Source organism: Sarcophilus harrisii, chromosome 1, assembly GCF_902635505.1.
Source record: "Sarcophilus harrisii chromosome 1, mSarHar1.11, whole genome shotgun sequence".
NCBI lineage: Eukaryota > Metazoa > Chordata > Mammalia > Dasyuromorphia > Dasyuridae > Sarcophilus > Sarcophilus harrisii.
In genome coordinates, this window is record NC_045426.1 from 351634623 (window position 1) to 351661959 (window position 27337).

A 27337-nucleotide genomic window follows, 5' to 3' on the forward strand; every position below is an offset into this window, starting at 1 on the left:
TTCAGTTGTATTTGACTCTTTGTGATCCTATTTGGGTTTTCTTGCAAAAATATAAGAGCAGTTTGCCATTTCCTTCTCCAGCTCATTTTACAAATAAAGAAACTGAGGCAAATAGGATTAAGTAATTTGCTCAGGGTCACAGAGCTACTTGAATTCAAGAAATTGAGTTTTCCTGACTCTAGGTCTGGTACTCTATTCACTGTGCCATTTAGCTGCCCCCAAAAAGCAATAGGTACATTTTATCATTAACAGCTTGCACCAACATTGTCTACTGTATTTGACCTGAATTTTATTTAACACCATATATTATGAAAAACACTAACAGATGAGAAAGTTCTAGAAATGAGCGATAAAGAGGATGAAAGGCTTGGAAACCATCTCATTTTGGTGATGTTTAGCATGAAGAAAAGATGATTAAGGCAGCTTGCTTCAAAAAGATGAAGGAGTGTCATGTGGAAAGAAGGGCAGACCTTATTCTGTAGCAGAAAACAGTACTGAGGCAAATGGAGGGAAGTTTGAAGAAGGCAAAACAGTGGCTCAGAAGAAAAGACTTTTTTAAAAAGTCAGAGCAATCCAAGAATAAAGTGAGCTCTTCATTGTTGAAGATATATGAGCAGAGTCTAGATGGCAAATAACCATGTTTTCAAAGGACTCTAGCATTGGTTAGGAAGCTTGATTGGGAATTTTCTTAGTTACTTTTCAACTTTAAGATTTTAACAAATTAATTATCTTCTTATCTATTTTCACTTTTGAAACTCAAAAATGCCCACGTGATAGATAGGGCTAGGTTGTCTTTACTTTACAGCAAAATAAACTAAGAGACAGAAGGATTAAATAGCTTATTTAAGATCACAGAAATAATGGGAAAGTTGAAATGAGAAGCCAGGTGCTAGCAAAATCTCTTATAGCCTTTTCACTCTGTCATACAAGTTCCTTAATTTTTAGGGCTTAGTCACACTTTTAAGAGCTGGGCAGGCTGAATGACCCACTGATGGACTACAGTATTTCTATGGATTGAGGATCCTAGGGTATGACTTTTAACATTTCTTTCTCTATTTTTATAAATATAATATTTTATTCTCCCCTGATTACATGTAATAAAATTTTTAAACATTTGTTGTCTTTTTAAAAAAGTTTTGTGTTCCAAATTCTATCCTTTCCTTCTTCCCCCTGCCCAATTCCAAGACAGTAAGCAATCTGATATAGGTTATACATATGAAATCACATGAAACATTTTCCTGTTAGTTCATTATATGATTCCATATTTCTTTCTTTCTTTCTTTTTTTGTTGTTGTTCAATTCTTAATATTTCTGAAGTTCTTATTAACAAGAGATGAGATCATGTGTCATTGTGAGAAGTAGTGAAATTAATATTTTGGGCATTTTTCAAGTTTATAAAAAAAGTGAGTAAGTATAAGGTGAAGGTGAAGGTGATATTTCAAGAAGGATATTAAGGAATTTAAAGAAATTCTAGGTCAACACACTATCACAATGCATGCTTCTTTTTAATATTAAACACACCAACAGTATAAAGACAGCAAAAGACTAAAAACTGTTAGGTATACTGGGGACTAACATACTGGGTCATACATTGATGTAGATTTCTTGACAAAAAATAAAACAAACAAAGCCCCACAAGTGGTGATGTTATAATATTCTCACATTTGTTTTTGTAAAGGGGAACCCAAAAGGACTTATTCAGTTCTCTAGTGTAAGAGAATAATCCTTTTGGAAGAAAAGGACTTGAAGAGAAAGATGAGGATTACATTTTGGATGATATGAAAATTAGTCAATTTGGGTGACTCTAGAGGATACATTTTATTCTCAGAATTCTTGCAACAAAAGACATATTGTAGTGTGCTAATCCTTTGGGGCAAAGTGAGAAACATTAGAAAGATCACTTTTTTCAAGGGATATTTGAGGTAATTGAAGTACATGGATTTCAGGGGGGAGAAGGCAGCATGTAAGTGCCCTGGTTTCTCATGGAATGAGTCAGCAAGATCATGATCCAGGCAGTGTGAAATAGCAAAAGATTAATAATGGCTGTTGGTGTGGTAACCAGAACATTTGAGTTCTAAACCTGGATCTTCTACTAATTTATTGCATAAACTACCTGTCAAGTTTCCTCATTTACAACATAAGGGGTGGGGCTAGATGATTTTTAAAGTACTTTTTAGTTCTAAAATAGTATGACACTATAATCTTCATTTGATGTAGCAGCCAATGAAAGGTTTCTACTTTGAGAAAGTACAGCTTCTGATTTCCAGCTCTTACTGTAAGAAGATATTATCCTAATACTCACAGAGTAGTCTTTTAACCTTCCATTAGAATTTGCTAGGGGGAAAAAAAATTGAAACAAGAACCTGACACCCTATTAAAATACCCAGGTAACCCCAATATCAGTAGATTAATATCATACACCATTTAAAATTGCTGAATCTTCCTTATTGAAAAAAGCATCATTATGACATGTTAAAGAAAATACAGATTTCAACATCAAAGAGCAGTAACTGAGTTACTCCAACATACCTGTCCAAAGTTTTCTTCATCTATGCAGAACATGAGATCAAGCTCAGTAGGATCATTTTCTAAAATCCATTTCAAAGAGTTGTAATATTCACTATCCTATATGAGTGACACAAAATTATGAATGAACAACAAAACAGCATTTGATTTGCAAATTAGATAAATGCCCTGTTCAATTACAAAGATTTAGAATAATTATAAATTATGGTGTTTAATAATGTTAACTTGGTCCATCTCCATCATAACTCTTGTCTCCTAATGGAAGGAACAATATATTTTTTAAAAAAAGTTCTGCTAGAAGCAGGGGCTGTGACAAAGTCCTATAAACAGCAGTATACTCAAGGCAGAGTGGTCAAGATAAGAAAATGTGAGAGAGGAGAAATGGATATTAATTGGTATAGATAACAATTTGCTTAGATTTAGGTATGCCTTTGGATTAATCACTAATGTTCAAAAAACAAGACAAAAATACATGATCAAGATGAATGAAATTGTCAGTTTATGATATTACATTGATATTGTCAGCAATTAGAAATTTCTTTCATTTTAGAATGGAAATGCCAATAAAAAGATGAAGGATGAAGAGTAAATGTGATTATGTTTTATCAAATCTAGAAAGAAGTTTGATAGGGAAGAATAATTGGATAGAATGAGATATCTTGATTATATATAGATTTAATTCCTTCTAATATCTTCAGTAATATAGGATCAAGTATATTTGCTAATATTGGCAGAATTAGCAGTTCTATGGCAAACATGGAAAATATTTTGCTAATTAAAAATTACATCAAAGAAACTTTTCCTATTTCTCTCTGGTATAGTCCCTAACAAATTGTATTACATTTATTAAATTATCTTCTTGAACAAATCACTTAACTGTTTGCCCCAGGTTTCTCATTTGTAAAGTGGGGCTAATTGTAGCACCTATGTCCTAAGGTAGCTATGAGAATCAAATGAGATAATAATTGTCAACTGCTTAACATAGTGCCTGGCTCATGGTAAGCATTAGATAATTGTTAGCTATTATTATTATTATTTTGAGGGAAAAACCATTTGGATTAAAAGAATCAAAGCATTTAATTTTTTTTTCCTAAGAAAAAATATCACAATTATTTAAAATGTGAATAATCTTTGTTTACTCACCACTGACTCCATATCATTCAAAGTAATCTGCTTTCCCAGCATCATTTTGTAAAATGGTCTAATGAAGAAACCTAAAATAAAGTGATAAGTGAATTGATTTTTGAGTGTTTACTATTGTTGAGCATCAAAGCATAAAATAAAAGACAAGCTCTTATTGAAAAGGCAGAGAGAATAATTACAGGTTCTGAAGCAACATCACAAACAACACGTGGGTCTTTGGATTACCAAAAGATACAGGACAGAATTCATCTTTCTTGACTTCTCAATAGCAGAGGACACTGTTGATTTACTATTGCCAGGAACTTATTGATCTCTCTTTCTTTGACTTCAGAAATATCCCACTGTCCTAGTTCTCTTCCTACCTCTGTCTCTTTTATATATCTCCTTGTGATTTTTTTCACACCATAAAGTAGATGTTCCTAAAGGTTTTATTTTCATTCTTTATTGACCATTTCATCCATTTCCATGATTTGTAACTATCACTTTATGCTTCTAATTCACAAATGTTATGAAAGAATTTCCTCCCCTATATCTACTTATATTCTATACATTTATTTCTTTTATGCACATGTATAATATTTTACAATACATTTATTTATTATATTTATCATTTATTATATAAATGTACATTAAATTTCTGTACTAGGAAGGGACAGGATATAATTTATTGAAACTGTGTATTTTATTCAATGCCTAGTATCATTGTTCTACACTTGGTAGGAACTTAATAATTTTACTTAATTGATTGTTAATAGAATCCTAAAAATAGTGCTTTATGAGCTATATGACTCCAGAAGAGAGACCATGCTAATTTAGTAATTTCCAAACAGCATAGTGGTCAGAAAGATAGTATCTAAAGGAAGCAAAAGACCGTTAGATCAGTGGAAACAAAGAAGCAGGTGTTCAGATCCATAAGTGAAAGTAATATGAGCAAAGTTATAGTAGAGAAAGCATTGGGATATAACATAATTTGGAGTCATCAAGATCTGAGTTTGCATCCAGCTTCAGGTATCTTTCTAACAATGTGATTTTGGATAAATCACTTCATCTCTGTGCATGTTAGTATTTTCAACCAAAAAATGGGGATAACAATAGCACCTACCTCCCAGTGTTATAGTGAGGCTAGAATACGATAAACTGTTAAATCTTCGTAAACCTTAAAGCACTATATAACTGTTTATTGTTGTTGTTATTATTATTATTAAACTACTCACTATTTTCCAAACATACAGAAAAATACACAAAGCTGGCAAAATAAGAGGTTTGTGTAAGAGATACATGAGAGATAATGTTGGAGAAAGAGAATACTGGAGCTAAATTGAGGAGATACCCATAAGGGTGATATAACTTACAATTTATTATCAGGCAATGGGGACCTATAAGGAGATTTTTTTTTCTGTAGGAAGATTTTTGAATGAGGAAGTGACATGCTCAGGGTGTGTAGGAAAATTAATGTTAAACTGTGGTTAGATTAGAAAGGAAACCGATTGGAGATTGTAAAGCAAATATGAAAAGTACTATCATAGTGCCATGGGCAAAGTAAGGAGAATTTGGAATATAGTAGTGAAGGTACTAATGAAAAGAAAGTGTAATACAAGGAATCTTACACAAGGAAAATCATTTGACTTTGATGAGAAATCTAAGAAATTAGAATAGATTAAATTAATGTAGATGACTTTAAAGTTTTAAGGCATCAAGACTGGGAGAATGGTGGACCATTGACAGAAGAGATGAAAGTACAGAAAGGAGCTGGTGCTAGGGAGATGATGAGCATAGTTTTAGCCATAAAATTTGAAGTGACAGTAATTTTCAAGTGGAAATATATTTTTTTTAAAAAAGTATTTTATTTTTCCAAATACATGCAAAGATAGCTTTCAACATTCACATTTGCAAAACCTTGTGTTCCAAATTTCTCTCTCTCTTCTCCCTTCCCTAAATAACAAGCAATCTGATATATATGCAATTAAACATACGCAATTCTTCTAAAAATATTTCCATATTTGTCATGCTGTGTAAGAAAAATCCGATTAAAAGAAAAAAAACACAAGAAAACAAGCAAATAAACAACAAAAAACAACAAAAGGTGAAAATACTATGTTTTGATACACATTGAGTTTCCATAGTTCTCTCTCTGAATGTGAATGGCATTTTCCATGCAAGTGCTAATATTCTAAGAACAGAAGGAAGAGAGAGAAAGGGAGGAGACAGAGGAAGAGAAACAAGGAGAGGCAAAAAAAAAAAAAAAAAAAAGAAAGAAAAGAAAGAAAGAAAGAAAGGAGGAGAGAAGAATGTTAGGAAAATAAAAATTGAGATTTAGGGATTATAGTGACATTTAAAGCATGAGAAAAAAAGGTAGAATTGTGGAGCAAACAGAGGAATTATACAGGGAGTCATTGAAGTAACATAGACAAGGAAGAACAGTTTTTTGAAAAAGATAGCATAGTCAATGGTGTTGAAAGCATCAAGGAGAAAGGAAATAAGAATTAAGAAAAGCCATTGCATGAAGTGTTGGAAAGTCATTGGTAACTAAGTAAGAGTAGGTTTAGCAGGATGAGAGAGGCAAATTTGTAAGATTTTAAAGCTACACTAAGGATTCAGTAGATAGTCACGGGGTCACAGTATCATAGGAAGGAAAATACTTTATAGATTCTCTTGTCCATTTTGTGGTCATGGCAGAAGCACCTAGTGTAGGCTCATTTGAAAGGAGAAGAATAGGCCACAGGATTGGGGTGGGGCTGTTTCCCCCCCAAACAAAAGAGATTGGAACCTATCTGTAGTTTAGAAAGGAAGAAGCCAGCAAACTAGCAAGTAACTCTTGTTTTAAAATAACTTCCTGGCAAACTCTTTTACAATCCTAGGAAATAGCATGGCAAAAATAATATTAGAAAAAACATGCTTGTGCTTGATAAATTTAGTAAAACAAGTAAGTGAATTTGGAAAGATTGACTATGATAAAGTATTAAACACAGCTAGTATTTCATAGTAAGGAAAGATGTATAAAGAACAGTATTTAGCAACATAATAGCTTCTGCTCTGAAATAAAATAAATACTTTTTGTTGCTGTTCAGTCAGTTTTCAATCATATTGGATTCTTTAAGACTTCATTTAGGGTTTTCTTGGCAAAGATACTGGGAGTGATTTGCCATTTCCTTCTTCCACTCACTTTTCAGATGAGGAAATAGAATACTGGAACCATAATGAAGGGACATCAATAAGGATAATATAACTTAAATTTATCTTGAAGGCTTTGGGAGTCTATAGGAAGATTTTTTTTTTTCTATAGGAAGATTTCTGAATGAGGGAATGATATGTCCAGAGTGTTTAGGAAGATTAACAAGTAAACTGTGGGTAGATTAGAGAGGAAGCATACTGGAGATGGTAAAGCAAATAAAAATACTACCATAGTCCCATGGGCAAGGTAATCAGGGCTAAGTGCCCTATGTGCCCAGGGCCACACAGCTAATAACTATCTGAGACTGCATTCGAACTCAAGAAAATGAGTCTTCCTGATTCCAGTCCCAATACTCCAGGCATTATGCTATTTAGCTGTGCCCCCAAACTAACACTAAGCCATCAGTTGGTCAGTCAATAAATCTTTATTAAGTGCCTACTATATGCCAGCTACTTCTCCTTTACAGTGGGCTCAGTTAATAGAAGAGAAAACACATAAGCAGCTATGTATGTTATGAACAGGATAAACAGTAGATAATAGAGAAAAAGTACTAGAATTAAGGGGAACTGTGAAGAAATTTTAGTAAAAGTAGCTAAAGAAGCCAAGAGGCAGAGAGGAGGAAGGAGAATATTAACCTAGAAACACAAACTTCACAGTTCCTGTAATCTCAATCTTTATATGACACATAAATTCTCATACTCTTTCCTTCCTCAATCCTCATCAAATCCTGAAATTCCCTAAAAGTGCTTTTTCTTTCCTGACTGAAGACTTCCATGATTTTTTCTGAATAAAATTACTTTTTCAATATTCAGATCCACAAGTCCCCAAAGTATCAGGTGCCCATCTATGCAGAATAAAAACTTGACCCATTTTTTGGAAAGAGAAATTGTGTCCCATTATCTATGATGCACTATGATTTCATAGTCAGCTAAGTCACAAAATTACCTGAAATTATTTATTATTTAATCACATTTAAAATGATAATGCAGAAACAAATGGATATTAAATACTAGACAGATTGGATCATTTAAAATTAACTTTCTATATTAGTATTTTAATATGTTGCCAACCAGTATACCCACTGCAAAACAGAAATCTTTCTTTGGGGGAAATGGAAAGAGATTTAGTCTAAATAGGGAGCAATACAATATAATGGAAAGAAGAATGCATTTCACATCAGAGGATGCTTAATTAAAATCATATTGCTACTTCCCATCCAAGTAACCTATGTAAGTATTTATGTTTTTTCATCTTCAGTCTGCAAAATAAATGAACAAGATGATTTCTAAGGACTCACTCAACTCTTAAGTTATAGTTCAATTAATATGCTATATTTCAATTTTAGGAAGTTTTAAAAATTTTATTGTGTATAGACATTAAATCAAATAATATCAAAATAATTAGGCTTTTATGAAAAGCAGCTCCACTGTAGGACAAGGATAAAGTGATCTGTTGCTTTATATAATATTATATTAAGGATCCCTGATCAGACAAGATAGTACCAAAGGAATCATGATGAAAATTGATATATCTACTTCCATAGAAAGAGCTAATGGAGTCTGAAAGCAAATCAAAGCATGCTATTTTTCATCTTCTTTATTTTTTTGTGGCTTATATCTTTCACAACTTCACTATTGTGAAAATATGCTTTACATGATTGAACATGAAAGTGCTTATTGTCTTAGGAAGGGGGAAAGAAAGGGAAGGAGAAAGAAAATTTGGAACTCAAAATTTTAAAAAAATGTTAAACATTGTTTTTACAAGTAATTGAAATAAAAGCATTAAAAAAAAGGATCCCTGATTAGAAAAATTTCTGGAACGAAATAAGAATATAACAGTTTTCATTGTTAAAGCATGTTTAATGACTTACCATCTAGGAGTTTCCCATGAAATACTGCCAGACCTGCTACTCGTCCAATAAAAGTGAAATAGGACAGATGATCTTCATTACAAAGGCCTGAATTGGGATTGATTTGAAGTGTGTAGTTGTCCCTTTGAAGAAAGAATATGAAACCAGGTAATAACTTTTAAATAATAAAAGCCAGAATAGAAAAGTCAACTGATAGATTTTTTTCCCTTTTCTGTTTAATTTTAGGGTACTTGGATATATTCTGTAATTTAATAGAAAATTTATCTGCTTGGGACTTCTTTACTTCTATGCTCATATGTCCATTGACTCAGAAAGAAGAGAAAATTCTGGGTTGATGATACATAGCTTACACAGCTGTGTAAGTCAGGATTTTTCTAATCACCACAGAGATAGATGACGTCTCAAGACTAAGAAAGAAGCCTTTGAAATAAATGATATACTTAATTCAGTTCAATCACCATTTCATTTCAGGGATGCACCCAGTGACTTTCTGAAATGTCTCATAAATTATTGTTCCTGATATCCCAACACGTCTGTACATAAAATATTTGAACACATAATACAACAAAATATTCTCTCTTAAAGAGATTGAAATACAAAGACAAAAAATATTCTATCACCTAAGCTGAGTGTGTGGTACATAGCAGATGCTCAATAAAGGCTTTTTGCTTGTCTGGTTGGATCCTTCATTTTAAACTGGGAGGACCCACTGAAGTTTTTTCATCCTACCACCTCATTTTAAATACATCTAAGAGTCTCAATCCCATTTGGATATCAATAAAGACAAAGCCACTCTGGCAAATTCCCATGCCACTGGAAAGAAAGGCAGACTCATGAATCTTATACCTAAATAAAGGACACAAGTGAAGGACAGGAGAAGATAGGGAAGTTCCTAGGGCAAAAATTATTCTAACAAGGGCCTCAAAACAGTATTAATCTTCTCATTGTCATAAGCTAAACTGATTGACACACACTTGTGTCTGACTTTTTAAAGTGACCGTTGTTTGACTGCTTAGAATGATAAGCAAGGATTCTAAAATCCTTACTTATGAAGGAATTATTTTTCTTCTTAACACTTGTATCCTGAAGTGTGAGTCCCCAAAGACCTCATAATTTGACAAGAGTGGCTGTTCTTGCTCATAAAAATGCATTATTCTTTTTGGAAGCATGATACTGACAAATTCTTCTCTTGAATTAACATAAGCAATGATAATTGCTTCTCTCTTTGTGAATGCGACAATTAACAGAAACTTTTAAAAAACTTAAGTTATATGAGTTCAATAGACAAGAAAGGAATCAATCACTTTCAGGCTTTCATTGGATATGTTAACACACAAAATGGACTAAAAATAATTTTAAAACTCATGCTCCAGGGGCCTATGCTAGCAGAATTAATTCATCTGAAATTGGTGAGCCATTTACTCTCTGTGTTAGAATAAAATTTCAAATATACTCCATGTACTTACGTGGCAGAATATTCAAAGAGACCATAATAAGGATTAAACATCTCCTTAGACAACAAGAAGAACCATTCCCTGGCCACACCTCCATAGTCAAGGCCTTTTTCCGACTCAAATTCAATCCACAGCCTAGCTTTGAGCACATCAGGTCTCTTCACAGACATGATCCTTCTATAGGACTCTTCAAATATGTTATTTCTGTGAAGCTTCATTTCAAACCTATTTGGAATATCAGCCTACATAAAAGAACAAAACACTTAGCATCAGAAAAAATAACAGCAAGGAGATGGTGGAAATAATCTCTGATTAAACAGGCAACGATTGAATGGTTCTCATTCAGATTTTCTCATTTTGGATTTTCCTCCACATAGAAGCTAAGCTTCTCTATGTCAAGAAATGAAACATTTAGCATCCAATAACAATTGTTCAGACTGAATCACTAACATATGCTGCCTATTAAGAAAGGATGAATGAAGGTAAAAAAAATTGTTCTATTATTTATCATCTGGTAGAATTATTTATAACAAGAAGAAGAGAATCTGAGCAAAATCTGAATAATCTACCTTGTTGAATCAGAATTATGGCATTATTGCTAGAAAACTTATTGGATATCATATATACAAAAAATTATAACAGGTCTTTTTGTAGTGGCCAAGAATGAAAAGCTAAGAGAATTCCTTTATTTGGGGAATAGCAGAAAAAAAATTATGTTGTATAAATGTAATGGAATACTATTAAGTCATACTAAATGATGAAAGGCACATGGGAGGTCTAGTAAGAACTGATACCAACAGAGTGAAGTGAGCAGGACTGGGAGAACAATAATACAATAATAACACTGTAAAAGACAATCTTTGGAAGACTTAGAAATTCTAATCAATATAATGACCAAGCATAAATCTGAAAGACTGATGATGGCTCATGTTATCAGTCTCCTAACAGAGATGAGATAAACTCAGGATACAAAATGAGACCTTTTAAAAAATATATAGATTGGCTAATGTGGAAAATTTTTTTTGTTTGCTCAACTAAGAGTATGTCACAAAGGTTTGGTTTTGTGTGCTTTTGTGAGGAGGGAGATTGAGAAAATTAACTAAATCAAAAGCATATGTACACCTGTCTAAATCAAAACATTTATTATTTATCAAAAACAATGGGGGAAGTAAGGACAAATCTTGTTGGGTCTGGATTTGGTCCTATGAGTTTAAGTCAATTTTTCTATTATGGAGGACAATACCCAGACTTTGGGGAAGGATGTCTTTTGTTGACAGATAATTCATAGGAAAAACTAATTATCATGAAGTAAAGGGGATTGCCTGTAAAGGCAATTTGTCTCCGGGGAACATGAAATACATTTAGACTTTTGAAGGAAAAAGAAAGCCTTGACAGCAAGAGCTCATGGGGAAACAATCCTTCTCCTAAGGGTTTATATGGCTTGTCAAGAAAGTCAACACTAGACAATGTTCAGCAAGTGAAATAATGACAGAATGTTGATGATGCATACATTTCAGAAGGCAAAAAAAAAACAAAAAACAAAACTGTTTTGAAGAAGAAGCAAAATATCCTCATCAATATCTGTTTATGCCAGAAAAGAGAGAGCAGGAAAGAGAAGAGGTAGGAAAAACAATCTTTTAGGATGAAGGAAAATTGTGCTATATAGTTTGCACATTCCTAGACAATGCCTGCCTAATTCTGGAAATTATAAGAATGGAGTGCATAAAGTTAAAAGGGCATAATTAATCAGGATTATTCTGGTGATACTTCATAACTGAATTCATAGTACAGCAAGGTAGAAGAGACAAGACTGGAGAATAATACAAGAAAAACAAAAGAAAATTCTATTAAAATTCAACAGGATATGTATTAATGGAAGGAGTTAAGGATTTGTTAAAGACAAGGATGAATAAAGTTGGAAAGGTAGGGTGGAAACTATCTATGGAGGTCCTAAAATGCCAGGTTAAGGATTCTATACATCAGAGGCTAATGTACAGCCTTTGATGGCTTTTGAACAGGATAGTAACAGACTTGAACCTATGGAAAATTATTTGGACAGCTGCAGAAAGGATGAATTAAAAAAAGGGAGTAACTACAAACAGGGAGGGAGACAATAGAGAGGGAGAAAATGAAACGACTGCTTGTAAAATCAAAGAGCAGATTACAATTAAGATGACCATAAACAACAGGCCTTTGGCCCATGTTATAACTATCCTAATATATATATTTTTTCCTTTTGCTTTGTTTTGGGGAAAACATTTAGCTCCTATTTTATATTACACAATAAACAGACACATTGTATAATCTATCAGAATCACTAAATTTTTTCCAATCTTTTCAGTCAGTCCATGAGCATTTCTAAAGTACCTACTAAGTGCTAGTAATCTCCAACAATGCAATGGGGATAACAAAGGCAAAAATGCTGATCTTTGCCTTCAGGAAGTTCACAGATCAATGGAATTAAAACTTTGATTGAATTCACATTCATATCCTTATTTATCATTAACTACAAAAAAATTATGAAAGTTGAAGAACCAAGTATATCAAAGACTGGTTTTAAAATGTGATAACAGATTTAGTTTGGTTAATTAAAAAAAGCCATAAACACATTGTTCTTACTAAATGAGGCTGTGGTAAGTTCCAAAGGACAGATGACAAATACAGTGCTATACAAAAAAGACAAGATTACTCACTGGTTTCTTTAACTTCTTCCTAAAGTAGTCATATTTTTGCTTAAACTCTCTGGAATAAGGAACAGCCTGAAAAAAAAGAGATATTTATAAATTGAGATCATGAAAATAATATGATTTAAAATTTTTTACATTTATTGAGCCAACATTTAGAACACTTTATGAATCATAAGCCTTAAAGTTATTTCTATATTTGTATATAAATCCAAAGTCTACTTACTTAAATAGACTTTGGAAAAAAATCTATTCATGTGCATACATTTTGTATGGGAAATTTCATATAGCAATGTGTGGAGGCGGGGTGGGGGAGAGAGGAAATACTAGGTTCCTGCAAAGGGGTACTAGGATAATCCCTTTACTTCTCCTGGAGATAAGACAAAGTTCTGGATTAGCTAAGATAAGCTTTCAGTCTTATCAGGACATATATTGATAATACGATAAGTACCTGATAGATCTATTAATAAAGTGCAGAACAAATTGCTATTGAAAATGAAAGGCAATATGACTAATATGGTAATATATTTCTTATGTATAATCTATATGAAATTGCTCGTCTCAGAGAAAGGACAGGGGAGGGAGGGAAAGAATTTGGAACTCAATTTTTTTTTTTAAAGTATGTTAAATATTGTTTTTACATGTAATTATAGAAATTATTAAAAAATATTTTATCTCACCATCTGCCTTAGGTCTCACATGCACATTCTAGCTGTCTATATATTTGACTGAAAAAAATCATTTGTAAACCTTGTAAGTGCTGATTAGATGTGAGTGGAAACTAGGTTGAGATATTTCTGTTCTTTCTTCTTGTGGGGAATGATGCATGGGAAGTTCAAAAATCATTATCCTACTCCACTACTTAATATGTTTTCTCTTTGGGGTAGTTTTTCAAATGAAAGAACAAGAACACGTTTTCACCTTCCCCTAGAAGGAAACTGTTTTCCTATTGATATATAGAAATGCCTGATAGTTACAGCCTCTGGAGACTAAATGGCTTAATGGGCCAAATCATCTGTTCTCTTCTCATACAGATTCTTTTGTTAAATTACCACTTAGGGAAATAAAAATGTACTGCCAATTATAATCTATTTTACTGACCATTAGGTAGGGTGAGTGACAATATTACTCTTGCCCACAAAAAACCTGTCACTGAATGACCTAATGATTTAGAGTAAGATGGCTTAGGCTCAAGCCTTGACTTTGTCACTTTTAAGCTTGGTAATATGAAGCAACTCATTTTTTTGAGTCTCAATGAGTAAATATGTACATTGTGTCTATCTCAGGCTTACTGTAATGCTCAGATTATATAGCCCATGTGAGAATTTGGAACAATGATTTTCTAAGTGATTTTAAGTTATTATTTCATATAATGTCAACACCCTACTAAAGAACTCCCCTGCCTCTATAACAACCCCCCTTCTCTTCCCATTTTTCTTGAACAAAATATAAATGATTAAATTATTTAATGTGTTTGTATAATAAATATCCTAAGCAATTAAATATAAATCCATTCTTGACTATCTTAAGTCTAAAGTTTTAGAGGGAAAGAATCAAATCTGGTTGATTGTGATGAGATTCAGTATTGTCAAGTAGAAAGAATGTTCAAATTAGAAGACCCGAGTCATAACCATGATGGTAACACTAATTTATGGTGTGCCTTTGAGCCTTTACCTCTCTGTCAGGGGGAATGACCTAGTCAAATATGGAAGCCCTCTGAAAAAGTTCAACTATCCTTCACTCATGTCAAAATAATCCATTATGAAAATTATCTATTACATCATAAAGGCAAAGTTAAACACCTTGCCCCATGTTTTAATTCTATATTAATTCTATAATAACCAAATGATATAGGAATGAAATTTATATAATACTTCAAGACTGCAAAAACCCTGGGGAAAAAAAAATAGAACGTGCCACTTTTATGCAAATTACTCTTATGGTTCTGTGAAGAAGTCCCACAAAAACAGTGCTTCATATGATTGAATTAAAAAAAAAATTGGTGAATGGAAAGAGGAGTATCAACTATCCTGTCATTCTTTTGACATTAACTTATCATATAAAAATGCATACTTAGGGAGAAACAAAGAAACAACCTAGAAAAAAAAATTCATCATGAAAAATACTCACTGGACCAGTAATAGCAGGATTCTGCAATCTTGGATCTTCCCATTGAGTAATTTTACTATCTGAAAATTAACCCGATAAAATAGAGCATCAATTAGAACTGATTCCAATCTATATAAAAATAAACTTTCAAAAAGAAGTTTTACTAGGTTTCTTCAGTCATCTGCTTCTTTCTACTCATGCCCACTTCCCCAGGTCTCAGAAGTTTCTAAGAGTAGTGCAAAATTAGGAGACAACTATATGATCCATTCATCTACCCTGCCCACCAACATACTGTTTAGTTGAAAACACTCAATCAAAAATGCAAAACTAAGTAAGGTAGGCCATCTAATTCACACTGTTTGGGATAAGCATCTGTCAATACTTCAATTATAAACCCCTGTTAGGGATTTATAACTTGATTGTGATTTTTTCACTCAACTGCAAAACAGCATTAGTCCCCCTTCTGTCTCACAAAGGTTAAGAAACACACACATAGCATTTAACTATTTAATTCAAACTATTAAATTTAAACTATTCAGCATTTAACTGTTTGCAAACACTTTTTTTGCTTATATAGTTAAAAAAAAAACCCCAACAACTTTCAGTTATGAACCTTATGTTGAACAATTGAACAATCTATAGTATGCATCATTCACACACGCACGCACATATACACAAAATCAAAGCAAGTCAGACAGTCCTAAAATGAGAATTAAATTAATACTGCACAAAAAGTTTTCCCCATTGACTAACCTGCTTTACTTTTCCTAAAAGATGCACTCTCAATAGGCTCAATTTCTTTTTACCATGGTATAAATGGTAATATAATGGTGTTAGAGACTGGTAATAATGTGGTAAGAGAAGGATCTGATTTATACATCTTTTTAAAGAAAAAAATAAACTACATTAAGATGATCTTGAGGTCCCATGAAATCCAAGCAAGTCAAAAAGGCTGATAAAAACTCTGTCAAGAGGCAGTTGAAAGAATTCTAGGCTTGAAGTTAGGAAGGCATATATTTAAAACAATAACAACAACAACAACAACAACTCTGAATCCATCACTTGAACTCTTTATAATCTGGGAAATATCCTAAGACTTACATACTAAATCATAGGATATGCTGTTAATTTTTTATATCTGTGATTTTTTTTTTTGTTTGTATTTTGCATCTGAGAACTGTACTATTAGGGTTTTGTTTACAAATTCCATCATTCACTAAGTATTTATTAAGCATTGATTTTGTGCCAGTCCCTGGAACAATTTGGAATTGCCACATACTATATATATATAAATTATATTAGCATGTACCTTGTTTTTTTGGACTTTTATTTTTAATCTCCAGAATTTAGAAAATGCCCAGCACATAGTAAACATTTAATAAATGCTTATTGATTGTCTCTCATCCTGTGTATTCTCTCCTCTATGCTTCCATGACACTCTTAACTCTTAGCAGCATATCTATTGCCTGATCATTCCTTCTCAGCCCTCTTACTGGTTAATCATCAATATGATCATCTATGTGGATGATTGCCAGAGGCCCAGTTCAGTGTCCCTATAGGACATTTTGAAATGGATGTCTCATAAGTCATTTCAAACTAAATTGAACTCATGATATCTGTCTACCTTTCTGCAAATCAATCAAATTTTCATTCTCTAATCTTTACTTTCTTACCTCATGTCTCTAATAAGTTGCCACACTGCCATTCCTAATTCTACAGTCCTGCCTTTCTTCTGATACATGGACACCACCCTGATTCACGTGCTCCTTACCTCTTATCTAAACTATTCCAATAACCTCCCAACTGGTTCCTCCACTTTTAAACTTTTCTCTCTCCAAATACATATTCAACATAGTTATCAAAATAATTTTCCTACATAGCAGAAAGGACCACATTATGGCTTTCCCTCTTCAACAAATTCCAATTGTTTCCTATAACCTCTAGGATCAACAATCATGTGTCTGGAATTCAGAACTCTTCACAATCTGATCTCATTTTATCTCTTCAGTCTCCCTTTTCACATATATTAAAATCCAGCCAGAATTATTGTCTAACAATTTCTCATACACAGTATTTAAATGCTTGTCCACATGCCTTTACACTGGTTGTTCTGATGAGGTCCCTTGCTTTTTTTTTTTTTTTTTTGGGGGGGTGGTGGTGGTGGTGGTTCTGTTCTAACAATAAATCTGTAAATCCTAAATCTTCAGGTTTTGGAGTCTGCCTCAGGAAACTCCCATACCCAATCTGATTTTGAATAGATCACTCCTCAATTCATTGCTGACTGATAACCTTGTCAGTGGGAACCAAGTTCCTGAGTCATTCCTCAGTTCATGCTGACTGTCAGATAGATAATGTTGGCCAGTGATAACTTTCAAAGACCACTCCTCTGGGCCATAGAATTAGCATGTCAGCGATAGAAATCTGAATAAAGGGGTCTCCTCTCTCTTAGAATTTTGCTAATTTCTTTTGGAATTTAGCCCACTTGCAACAGTGTTACAATTACAACAAATTTTGCCTTAGACAAGGAAATGGGTTCAAGCCTGCAAATTCTTTTGAGATACATAGTGACACCAGTCTGTGACCACAAAGTTTGGGAGTCCCCTTCCCAACGTCAATAGTAGAATGTAAACTTCTCTATGAGAAAGACCCTTTTACTTTCAACTCTTTATCCAAAGTGATGTGCATATAATAAGTGATTAATAATGCTTATTGCTTGATAGGTATGTAGGTTGAATTGGGAAAAGGATGACTTGATTGATTTTTTTCCCCTAGGTATCCTGTAGGCAAATAGAAAATATTATTTGAGAAATATGGATTTCAATGAGTCTTAGAATAAGTATGAATTGTACAAAAGATCTATTTTTTCAATTAATGAATATTTTTATGTTATAAACAAAAATTGATAAAAATTTTTTTATTATTTTAAATTATTTGATTTGCCTTAACATGGGCAATGATATCTCTGCAATATTGTGAAATTTCCCTGAAGGAAAATTTTGGTCCCTGTTTTATGGAAGGAGAAATATTGACTAAGTAATAGCAGCCAATATAAAAAAATAAGATAGAACACAAAACTACACATGTATATTTATGAAAGGAAAGGGTTACCCATGTAGACCAGCATAATTAGTTGGATCAGTCCAATTGGAATGACACTTCTGATGAAGAAAAGTTTTTTTTTTTTTTAAATTTAGGATTTTAGGGTAAATTTTTATGAGGCTATATAACAAAACATTTAATTTTAAACTATTTTTAATTAATTACCTTATTTCAATTAAAATATTTTTGCTAGGGTTGTAGTTATTTGAAACTAATCCTTTAGTCTCAGTATTAATCTAGAACTTTTGCATCTCAGCTTGTTTCTGATACTTGAATTGTTAAAATTGCTCATAATTCTGTCAGTAAAAGAAAGAAAAGGCAGATGGATATGATGTGAGCCTATTTTCCTTTTTGTCAACCAGACTTGTAAAAGATTTGGTAGAGGGTTGTAAAAGAGGATTCATTAATTTTCCTTTGTTGTAATGCAGTGGAAAGATCAATGGATTTAGCAAGAAGATTTGGGTATGAATCCTGGGGAGTTTGAATCTTGATTCCATACCTATTTCATTTATATTTCTACCCTTGTACATGTGAATTATTATTTATAGTTAAATACTCCATTACTATGTACAAATCACTTTTGAAAAGAAACATGCCACAAAGAATCATTATAAGCAAATTCTTCCTTAAATGCATACACAATAGACAATCATAAAAGGGCAGTGTGGATTGTGCTTTTCATTCCAAATTTTTAAGTCTTATTCCTTAGGAAAACTAGAAGATAAATATGTATTAAATGGGAGTGAATCAGCATACAAATGACAACTTCCTAACAAATCTTAAAATGTATTTGATTTTTGTGAGGGAATTGGGGTTAAGTGATTTTCTCAGTGTCTGAGGCCACATTTAAACTCAGGTCCTTCTGACTCCAGGGGTAGTACACTATCTACTGTGTCATCTAGCTGCTCCTTTAAATGCATTTTTTAAATATCCTAGGTAAAAATGGCTGTGCATAGAGCAAAGTACTCAGATTTGATCCCAGCATTCTAGAGGCTTCCCATCACTCTGAAAAGATTCCCGAAAATGGAAGGTAAAACTAACCACCAAAGGACAAAACAGTGATAAAGATGAGAAGGCTATTTAGAGAGCTGTTGAAATTTTAAAAACAAAGAAAACTCAATTCACTTATAAGGTACATTTATTACCTAAAGAAGCAATTAGGTTAGTTTTAGTCAGCATGTATATGATATCCAAGTCCAGCACAGAACCACAAACAATCACTACCTCCTATACATATGATAAAACTCCATTAATTCATATTTATTTGGCATAAAAGCAAGTCTAACTTTGTGATAGATTATAAATTATGCAAATTTTTAAATTATAGTTTTTATTGTATTTTATTACTTATTTTTATTATTTGCTGTACTTTTATTATTTGTAAATATAGTGCCTAGGAGAGTATGTTGAGTAACATACATGAATGAATGTTGAATGAAAGCAATATATGTACTGACTAAAAATAGGCTAAAAAAATCCTGCCAAGTCATCAGGGAAACAATTTTCAATGATTTAAAGAATTTACAAATGAGATGTACTAAAATACTCATTAAGAAGTTCTCAACTTTTAAAAGTACTTTTAAACATTGTCGCTAATAATTTATTTACATGGCTTGTTCATTTTGCAAAATTTATTTTTATAAGTAGAAAATTTTGGTGTGAATTGCAACTGAACATAATTTGCATTATTAGCAGAACTGAAAGGACCATCAGGAAGACTATAAGATGTAAGATAGCTGTATTGGTAAAAGGAGTTTCTTCACTAAGAGTTCCCTCCCACTTTGATTTTTTTGTTTTCTTTCAGTAGGCAAACTAGCCCAACTTTTGTCTCATTTCTTACCTAGACTTAAATCACTGAATGATTCCTCAAAAAAACTGAGACCTGGGAAAGACCTTTGGTTAAAAATGTCAAGATTCCCACTGCATCTGGGTTCATTTCCAGTCAACCTAACCTATATTTTGTCTTTGGACAGAGATGACCTGGGAGGATAGAGTGATGATGACTTTGCACAGCTCTACCTCACTTAAATTCAATTCACCCTCCTCATGTCAGTGGTTCGCTTTGAAAACAAAGTACAAAGGACAACAACAACAAAGCAAAACATTGTTATGAAATCTTCGGAGTAGTGAAAATAATATTTCATCATTATCATTAGAAAACAGAAAATTTTGGTGAGATCTGGAACTACTTAGTTGAAAGTTGACACGGAAAACTTTTTGTTGGTAACAGAATATTATTCCCAAAGAAAAGACCAAGAAATGGACTGATTATACCATCTTAAAATGACTTCTGATTGGAGCACTTAGAGGATGCAGGAGGACTTCAGTTCAAACGTGACCTCAGTCATTTAACATTAGCTGTGTGATTCTGGGCAAGTCACTTAATCCCAATTGCCTTAAGGGGGAAAAAACTTTTGATAATTGAAGCAAAGAAGGGGGAAAGGGAATGACTTCTGTAATGTGTCTTTTAAACAGAAAAAAGCACATAATGATTTCCATTTTTTTTTTTTAAATAAACTTGGCTAATGGTGATGAAACTGATTAAAAAACAAATGCTCTATATTGGATTAATGAGATAATATAAACACTTTTTGATAATAAAGAATATGTGGAATTCCTTTAATTGTCAATTTGAGCACAAGGGCACCATCCTCATGCCAGATGAATTTTGAGTGTGTTATTCTATTAATATATGTTGGAGTTAGGAAAACCTGAGTCAAATACTCCCATGCATATTTATTATGACCTAGGCTTCATACTTAACCTGGCTAGTTGAAGGGATCTTAATAATATCTATTTCTCAGGACTGTTGTGAGTATATAAGAAGTCTATACATACATTGCAAATTACAGACCTTACAGTCACATATAGACCTATATATCTATGTATCTATATGTTATTATGGTTATACTGTTAGTTATATTTTTAAAACCTTTAAATTTTCAGAATTATTATGAACTTTTTATTGATCATTAGAATCATAATGCAAATCAGATGCAAACATTCAAAGGGAAACAAATTTTTATTTTTAGTGGAAACTAGTGGTACAACCAAGAGAAGCTCTCCATCATTTTTTATTTATGCATTTTATCAAGAAGCCAGCCACGTAGCACAAATGAGCTTGTATCAAATTTTGTCAACCATAAAATTATAACTGAATAGCTTTTTGGAAGGATATGAGGGTGTAAAGGGAGCACATTAATTTTTTATTATAAAACATTTATAATTTCATAGTAGCAGTTTTAGTTTCACTGTACACCCAAATAAAAAACAAAGTAAACTTTAAAAACTTCAGATATCCAATTTGAACCAAAATGCAAAAAGTTAAAAGTTGTAATTTAATTAAAGAGTAGCTACTTCAGTTTTCAGAATTCTAGAATTATTGATCTCTGTTGGTTTAACTCAGATATTAAATAAAGGCACTTTTGGCAAATCCATAAACCAATAAATTCCTTGACACTACAAGTGGTGAAGTACCATCTCAATGGGAAAAGGAAAAAAAAAGGGGGAGCTTGCTGTTTATATTTAAAAGCCTGTATTTGAATTTATATTAAAAATATTTGAAACCTTTCTTTTAGGTAAGAAAATATGCGCTTAAAAATAGAAACCAAAAATTATCTATTTGCCAGAAGACTTTAAATTCTGTATGTAATTCAATTTTTCCTTTTTTCATTTTCTTTATCTCAGAGGCAATAAGAAATTTTTGAAAATTATCCTATAAAATGGACTCCTTACACAATAAAACAAAACAAAAATGCCCTGGGCTAAGAGCACTTTTTTATTAGTCCAATTTTAAATTCAAACACACAAAAAAAACACATAAGTGACCTAAGCTGCCATAACAAAACTCTACATAGAACATCATTCTTCAGTAACTTCAGTAACAGAACCAGATATAGCTTAACAGTGGGTGCAAGAAAAAACATGCTACAAATAGAAAATAAAGTCAGAAGTGGCAATATGTCACAAGGCAGTGATTTCATTTAAACTCAACTTCATTCCTTTTCTCTCACTGCTTTTGTAGACTTGTGACAAAAACATTTCTAATCTTATTTTCTATTACTATGGTGTATTTTAATTTATTAAATGCACATAAGCCATAGGATCATCAACAACAATAAAATTCAAATGAATCAATAAATGGTAAAATTGTTAATGCTTCACAAGATACAAGTGGGAACAAAGCTGATGAGCAATTAACCACAAACTTGGTGAATATACGATACCGTAGGAGGGCACTAAGTCTCTGGTATCATTTTCTCCACAAATCAACACCTGGCTTCCTAAATGAAGAGTACAATTATAAAGCTTTTGCTACATTATTTAACTCACCTCCCTTTTTTCTATGATCAAAACAGTCTATCAATAGGGATTACTTACTATGATCTATATAAAATGTTCGGCCATCCAAGTGTATTCTTTCTTCCCAACCAGGCTAATCCAAAAGAAAGGATAAAATAACCATTAGCTGGCAGTCCTCCACACAATGATCCTCCTAAAAAATCCCCCCCAAAACTCATCTCTCTCTACCAGCATCCATTCTCTGTTCCAATATATCCTTATGCTCTTGGCCTGGTATGAATAAGTGATATTTTGCATTAGAATCAATGATGTACAAAAGAATTAGATATACAAAATTAGAATATGAAAGAATAGACAATGAGCTTTTGATCATCAAGCTTAATGCAATGGATCAGGGATTACACAAAGTTGGGAAAATTGGAATCTATGACTGTCCTTAAAAAGGAAAAAAAAAAGAAGACAACTGGAAAAAGCCATTATCAGAGTATTACAGAAAAGGTAATAGCATCCATCTCTAAGAACACAGTTTTCAGAAACATTTGTCTCTCAATAAGGGATGGCTTTCTTCAATTGTGAGGAGGATGGTGGGGCACATATTGAAGGTGTCATTCCAAATCTAATTTAGTGTAATATAGCAATCCTATCTCAGGCTCCAAAGGAGAACAAAATAATAAGCTAAATTTATAAACATTCACCAAAGGTTAAAAAACCCTTTAAATAACTGCAGTTTAATTTACATAATTACATTACATAATTACATAAATCAAGAAATGTTCCTTAATTACTTCTCATGTGCTCCCCTCCCCCAATTGATTTAAATAGGTTTCTTCCAATGATTAAATCAAGACTAAAGATGGAAGAAAGTTGTTGCTAAAGGAACAAAAGAAACTCAGCTGCAAGGGAGTCTGTGTCTTTTTGTACAATCAATCTGCTTACAAAGACCTAGGGAAGCCTACCTTTCACAAATGGCTGACTGATTCTGAAATGTCTTTTCAGCAACACGGGGTATGTGTGCTAAAATTCTAATCATGTCACATGACTTCTATAGACAGATCGTAGCTAAATGCTAAATTCTGAAGATCAAAAAATAAACAGCACTGGAAAGGAGTTGGGGTGAGGAGAGTAGCAGTGCTGGATGTGTTTAAAAGAATATGAAATGGATACTTAAGAGTTTGTAAAACAAGTACTCACAGGAAGAGGACCCAAATCATTGGGATTCAAAGATGCCTTTGATCGTAAATGTACTGGAAATTTCAGTCGTGGATCTTCCTGGAATGATAACGTGAAAGGAATTTTATGTTAATGAACAGGGCAAAGAACTATTTGCGTGTGGTCACAGACTGTCTCTATTTGGGAACATGCAGTCCAGGGTAATGAAGGTATATTTTGTGTCAGTGCTGCATCAGCTGTATGTAGGGAATGGGAGAATGTCTCTTCCTCCTCCTCACCTTTTGGTCTTATTCCATAAAATACTATATCTTCTATTTCCAACTTCCTTTGCTCAGGGTTAGAATGTCTTTCATTTCTGTTTTTTGCTCCAGAATCTTTGTTTTCTTCAAAATTCAGATCAAGTGACTCAAAAATCCTTTTCAAAGGCTTTCCTCCCCACTCTATGTATTCTCTTCCCAAATTATCTCCTATTCATTTTGTACATATTTATCCAGGGACATAGTCTCTTATTAGAATGTAAGCTCTTTGAGAGAGGTTACTGTTTCACTTGTCATTGTATTATAATATGTACACATCTCAATGTATCATACCTAGAAGTTACAAAAAACTAATCATCACTTATTTGATTTATTCACATACACTGAGCAAGGTAGTGTTAGTATTTTTCAACTTTCTATCCCTACCCAAACTAGGTGAGCAGGCAGAGGAGAATAAATCCATATAAACAGGAATTTTAGAATTTTAGAATCCTGATATGCCATCTGGTAGAACCCATAACTGGACAGGGATCTCCTTGACAATAGTCCATATTAGGCCATTCATTTTCTTTTTTAAAAACTCCCATCAAGGGAAATGATGAGCAGGATGCTCTCAGAAAAAATCCTGACAAGTCCCCCATGAACTCAAGCAAAATGAAATGTTTATATAAAAAGTAATAGCAATGTTCTGGGATGGTCAGCTGTAAATGACTTTGCTATTTTTAGTAGTATAATGATCCATGATTGCTCTGAAGAACTTATGAAAACTCCTCTCCAAATTTAGACAAGGAACTGAGTGTGTCTGAATAGTGATTGAAGTATATTATCTCTTTTATTCATTTATTTATTAATGATTATTTTTACTTTATTTTTCTTGAGGGTTTTTTGTTTGGGTTTTTTGGGGTGAGAAATGTTTTCTGTCACAACAGGACTTTTATGAAAATGTTTTACATAACTTCACATGTGATTTCTTAATGGGAGCTGGGATGAGGGAGAGAATCTGGAACTCAAAAAATTTAAAAACAATGTAAAAAATTATTTTAAATGTAACTGGGGGAAAATACTAAATAAATTTTAAAAGATTAAAAAATAAAAATAAAACCCATATTAAGGGAAACACTTGTTATCTAAGGCTTCTAGTTGTTAAGTTGTATCTGACACTACATGCCCCCATTTGGGGCTTTCTTGAAAAGAATGGTTTGTGCCATTTCCTTCTCCAGCTCATTTTATAGATGAGAAAAACTAAGGCAAACAGGATGAAGTGACTTGAAGTGACTTGCCCAAGTTTACGTAGGTAATAAGTGTCTGAAGCCAGAGGTGGGATCTGAACCCCCAAATTCTGACTCTATAGCCAGAGTTCTTTTCATCATACTACAATGAAGTTCTATCACAGAAGAAATATCAAACCTATTCTTGGTTCCAGAGGGCAGAACTGGAAAGAATGAACAGAAATTGTAAGGAATGACAAGGTAAAGGGAAATTTCCTAACAATTAAAATTATTAAAAAGTATATTGTGCTTCCCTGTGAAGTAATTTGTTCTTCCTCATCAAAATCTTTCAGCAAATAACCACTTGGGGAGATATCACAGAGGGAATTTCTGACTAGTACATATTGGGCAAAATGTTCTGAAAGCTTCTTTCCTACTTAAAAATCTGGAATAATTGAAAATTATCTTACTTAGGGAAAGAGCATTTCTACTGACTTTGTTTTCCTTTCTACTATGAAGCTAAGCCAAAGTATAGAAAAGGTCTAAGTAGCTCTACATTGCTTCTAGGATCAAATATAACTCCCTAGTTAGTTTTTAAAGTCTTAAAGTCTTTCAAAATCTTATCTTGCCTCCCTTTTCCAGACTTACTTTACCTTAGTCCCTTTCCCTCCATCTTCAATATCACCTGACTGGCCTATGCCTTATTGGAAAGTCTTTGTGATTGAGAATTGTTTCACTCATTGTACAACAGTTTATAAATGTCTGTGCTTGATTGAGATCTCTGAAGTCAGAGTAGCTTCAAGATGTATTAGCTGATGATTCTAAAACCCTTATGGAGATGTGGCCAAAAATATCTCTCAGCAAGTTTTGCAGCTTTTGCTTTCTCAGTTACTGAAGAAGTTTCTTCCCCAAAAGAAAATTCTTAACAAATTCTATAAGACTAGTCAAATGCTTCAATATCAGAAAGAGATATGGTCTTGTCATGAAAATAACTTTAAAGAAGCTATATCGTAAACTCTTTTAAAAAGATATTTTTCAAAGCTAATAATTAAACTTTGTTCATTAATACTATGCAAATGTTAGTTTACATCAACTATTTTTTGTCATTTTTTTAATTTTTAAAATTAAAAAAAATTTCAGATACAAATTCTGTTTCTTTCTGGACTCCCTCCCCCACCAATTGAGAGCTAACAAATAAAATGCCCATTGCATATATAAAGTTAGTATTCCAATCTGTCTTGCTGCTGTACCTGAAGGACCATTAGACCTTTTCATCTGACCTACATGCATCCATTAGAATGTAAGTTACTTAACAATAGTACTAAACTAATACTAAGGAGAAGATTGGCTAAATTTTTCAGATTAAATCTTAATTTTGGCTACTTTTAGAAGATGAGCTTAAAAATATTCTTAAAATTTTCAGGAGAGTTTGAAAAAACTATAATAGCTAAGAAAAAAACCATTGAGAATGAACAAAGCTTTCAAATTAGAGGAAATAAAGTTGGAGCCTCTATTCTTAACAACACTGAAAATCATGTATATTTCCATTAAAAGTTAATCATGTGGAAAAAAACATCCTTTATGTCTTAAATATGTAAGGCAGAAAATAATACAACTTATGATAATAAATAAATTTTTACTGAAAGGGTCATTTGTGGCCTTTTGTTACAGTCTTTCAATCAAGTTGTTTCTGCTCAGAGATAGATATGTTAATTGCATTCAATCATTTTAATATTTCTATTATCAAGTTATTAAAGGTTTCCTGCTTCATCATTTTTTTTCAAGTTGAAGAGTATTAAACCACATCTTTTTCTATATCACATTGTCATCATACAATGACCTGGAAGGAATGTTGGAATAAAATATTGGACAAAATAAGTGCTTTATCAAATATTTTAGCAAGATATTAACTTATAATAAGTAAGGATAATATAATTATAATAAGTAATAAAATAATCGCTTATTATCAGTAATCAAATAAATGAACAAAAATAAACAGGTTATTTTTAATTTTAATAAGATCACTATAAATTATTTGATGTCACATTGTTGCTCTAATGCAATATTTCAATATGCAATTTACTGGCTCTCCAGAGGGCAAGGAATGTATTCATGAAACACTTCTAAATTTAATCTATATTAACATTTTCTCCATTAACTTTTGAATTCAACAATAAATCAAACTCTGATTTGTAGGATTTGTAACTTGATATAAATGATTTCAATGAAAGTTTAACAGCTGAAGAATGTTACAGGGGCTTTAGTGCACCCCTTGCTACATCCTCAGCAGAGTTATGTGGGTGGCCCTATATATCTATGGCATATAACAAAGAACTATTACAT

General features: G+C 32.5%; 1 protein-coding gene across 9 annotated transcripts in view; it reads right to left on the bottom strand.

The window, feature by feature from the left end:
- The window catches only part of NEDD4L (NEDD4 like E3 ubiquitin protein ligase), a 455315-nt gene that overhangs the window by 30762 nt on the left and 397216 nt on the right, over positions 1–27337 (bottom strand). For all 9 annotated transcript variants that reach the window (XM_012541477.3, XM_012541476.3, XM_031945922.1 and 6 more), the window contains 8 exons: positions 23551–23628; positions 22438–22492; positions 14980–15038; positions 12859–12924; positions 10178–10407; positions 8712–8833; positions 3670–3740; positions 2530–2625 (listed from right to left, as the gene is read on the bottom strand). In XM_012541477.3, coding sequence (XP_012396931.1) covers positions 2530–2625; positions 3670–3740; positions 8712–8833; positions 10178–10407; positions 12859–12924; positions 14980–15038; positions 22438–22492; positions 23551–23628 — 777 coding nt within the window. The remainder of the gene's footprint in view (positions 1–2529; positions 2626–3669; positions 3741–8711; positions 8834–10177; positions 10408–12858; positions 12925–14979; positions 15039–22437; positions 22493–23550; positions 23629–27337) is intronic.